We start from the raw sequence: 1,552 nt of genomic DNA, 5'->3' as shown, positions 1-1,552 counted from the left end.
CTACCTGCGCGGGGAGGAGGCGCGGCTGCGGGACCTGACCAGGTGAGGGGACCGGGGGGCGGGGTGTGAGCCGGAGAGACTGAGTCTCGGAGGACGGACGAGGCCCAGACTTTGTCCCTCAGGGCCGGGGGTAACTCAGGTTCGTGGTCACCCTGCTGGGACTTCGGATGCGGTGTCCAACCCGGAGACCAAGGTACCGTGGCCCAGTATGACTCCCCAGAGCTATCGTCATCCTGAGGGGCACCCCGAGACACCGTGTCACACTGCGTAGGACCTCAGACTCCGTGCCTCGCACACACGCAGCGGCACCCCCATCCAGCCTCACACCGCCAGGTTGGTCCGCTGTGGGAACCTGCGGTGGAGCGACTGTGGGGCGGAGTAGAGCTTCACAAGGTACTGAGTCAAGCTGTGTGAGCCCCCAGATTCTCTGTTACAGAGACACAGCGACCCTGAGAGAGTGAAGCGGAGAGAATACGGTGACACTGTAGCCACACGTGTGTTGACCATGTGACCCAGGGAACTGATGTTTAGTATGGGGGGACATTCTGTGACTGTGTATGAGATTTACATGTCATTGTGACTGGGGGGCACGACCCTATGGATATCATGCCTAGTAATTGTCCAGGTCTCTATAGGAATAATGCTTCAGGTTGATCAGTTCATTCACCGTATATGTTTGAGTGTCTTCTATGAACCAAGCACTGTTCCAGGCACTGGGAAGAGAATGGTGAACAAGAACCTACCCTGTCCTCTAAGAGCCTGGAGTCTGTAATATCATGATTGTTAATCTGAGATGTCTTCTCTTTACACACACGTAAGAACTCTAAATACTGTCACTGAGATGTATATGTGTATGAACGTATTTGACAGCAGGAAAACAAAACCACTGGGCAAAACCATACTTGAGGCTTGGAGATGCTGAGTGTAGCACACACTAATAGATGCTCAGCCAATATTGTTTTGCTATACAATCAATCAGAAAAACGTCTACTTCTGCTTTATTGACTATGCCAAAGCCTTTGACTGTGTGGACCACAATAAACTGTGGAAAATTCTGAAAGAGATGGGAATACCAGACCACCTGATCTGCCTCTTGAGAAACCTATATGCAGGTCAGGAAGCAACAGTTAGAACTGGACATGGAACAACAGACTGGTTCCAAATCAGGAAAGGAGAATGTCAAGGCTGTATATTGTCACCCTGCTTGTTTAACTTATATGCAGAGTACATCATGAGAAATGCTGGACTGGATGAAGCAAAAGCTGAAATCAAGATTGCTGGGAGAAATATCAATATGCAGATGACACCACACTTACAGCAGAAAGTGAAGAAGAACTAACAAGCCTCTTGATGCAAGTGAAAGAAGAGAATGAAAAAGTTGGCTTAAAACTCAGCATTCAAAAACTAAGATCATGGCATCCGGTCCTATCACTTCATGGCAAATAGATGGGGAAATGTTTCATTGGAAACAGTGAGAGACTTTATTTTGGGGGGCTCCAAAATCATTGCAGATGGTGACTGCAGCCATGAAATTATAAGATGCTTGCTCCTT

The 1,552-nt window shown here is 48.6% G+C and overlaps 1 protein-coding gene across 1 annotated transcript in view; it reads left to right on the top strand.

The window, feature by feature from the left end:
* Position 1: 1 nt before the first annotated feature.
* P4HA3 (prolyl 4-hydroxylase, alpha polypeptide III) overlaps positions 2-1,552 on the top strand; it is a gene marked incomplete at its 5' end in the record, with an annotated part of 41,978 nt that continues 40,427 nt past the window's right edge. Inside the window, one exon of the mRNA XM_010848870.1 lies at positions 2-42. Coding sequence (XP_010847172.1) covers positions 2-42 — 41 coding nt within the window. The remainder of the gene's footprint in view (positions 43-1,552) is intronic.

The sequence above is a fragment of the Bison bison genome, unplaced genomic scaffold (genome assembly GCF_000754665.1).
Source record: "Bison bison bison isolate TAMUID 2011002044 unplaced genomic scaffold, Bison_UMD1.0 scf7180017864276, whole genome shotgun sequence".
NCBI classification, from domain to species: domain Eukaryota; kingdom Metazoa; phylum Chordata; class Mammalia; order Artiodactyla; family Bovidae; genus Bison; species Bison bison.
This window is presented reverse-complemented; position numbering and strand designations above follow the sequence as displayed.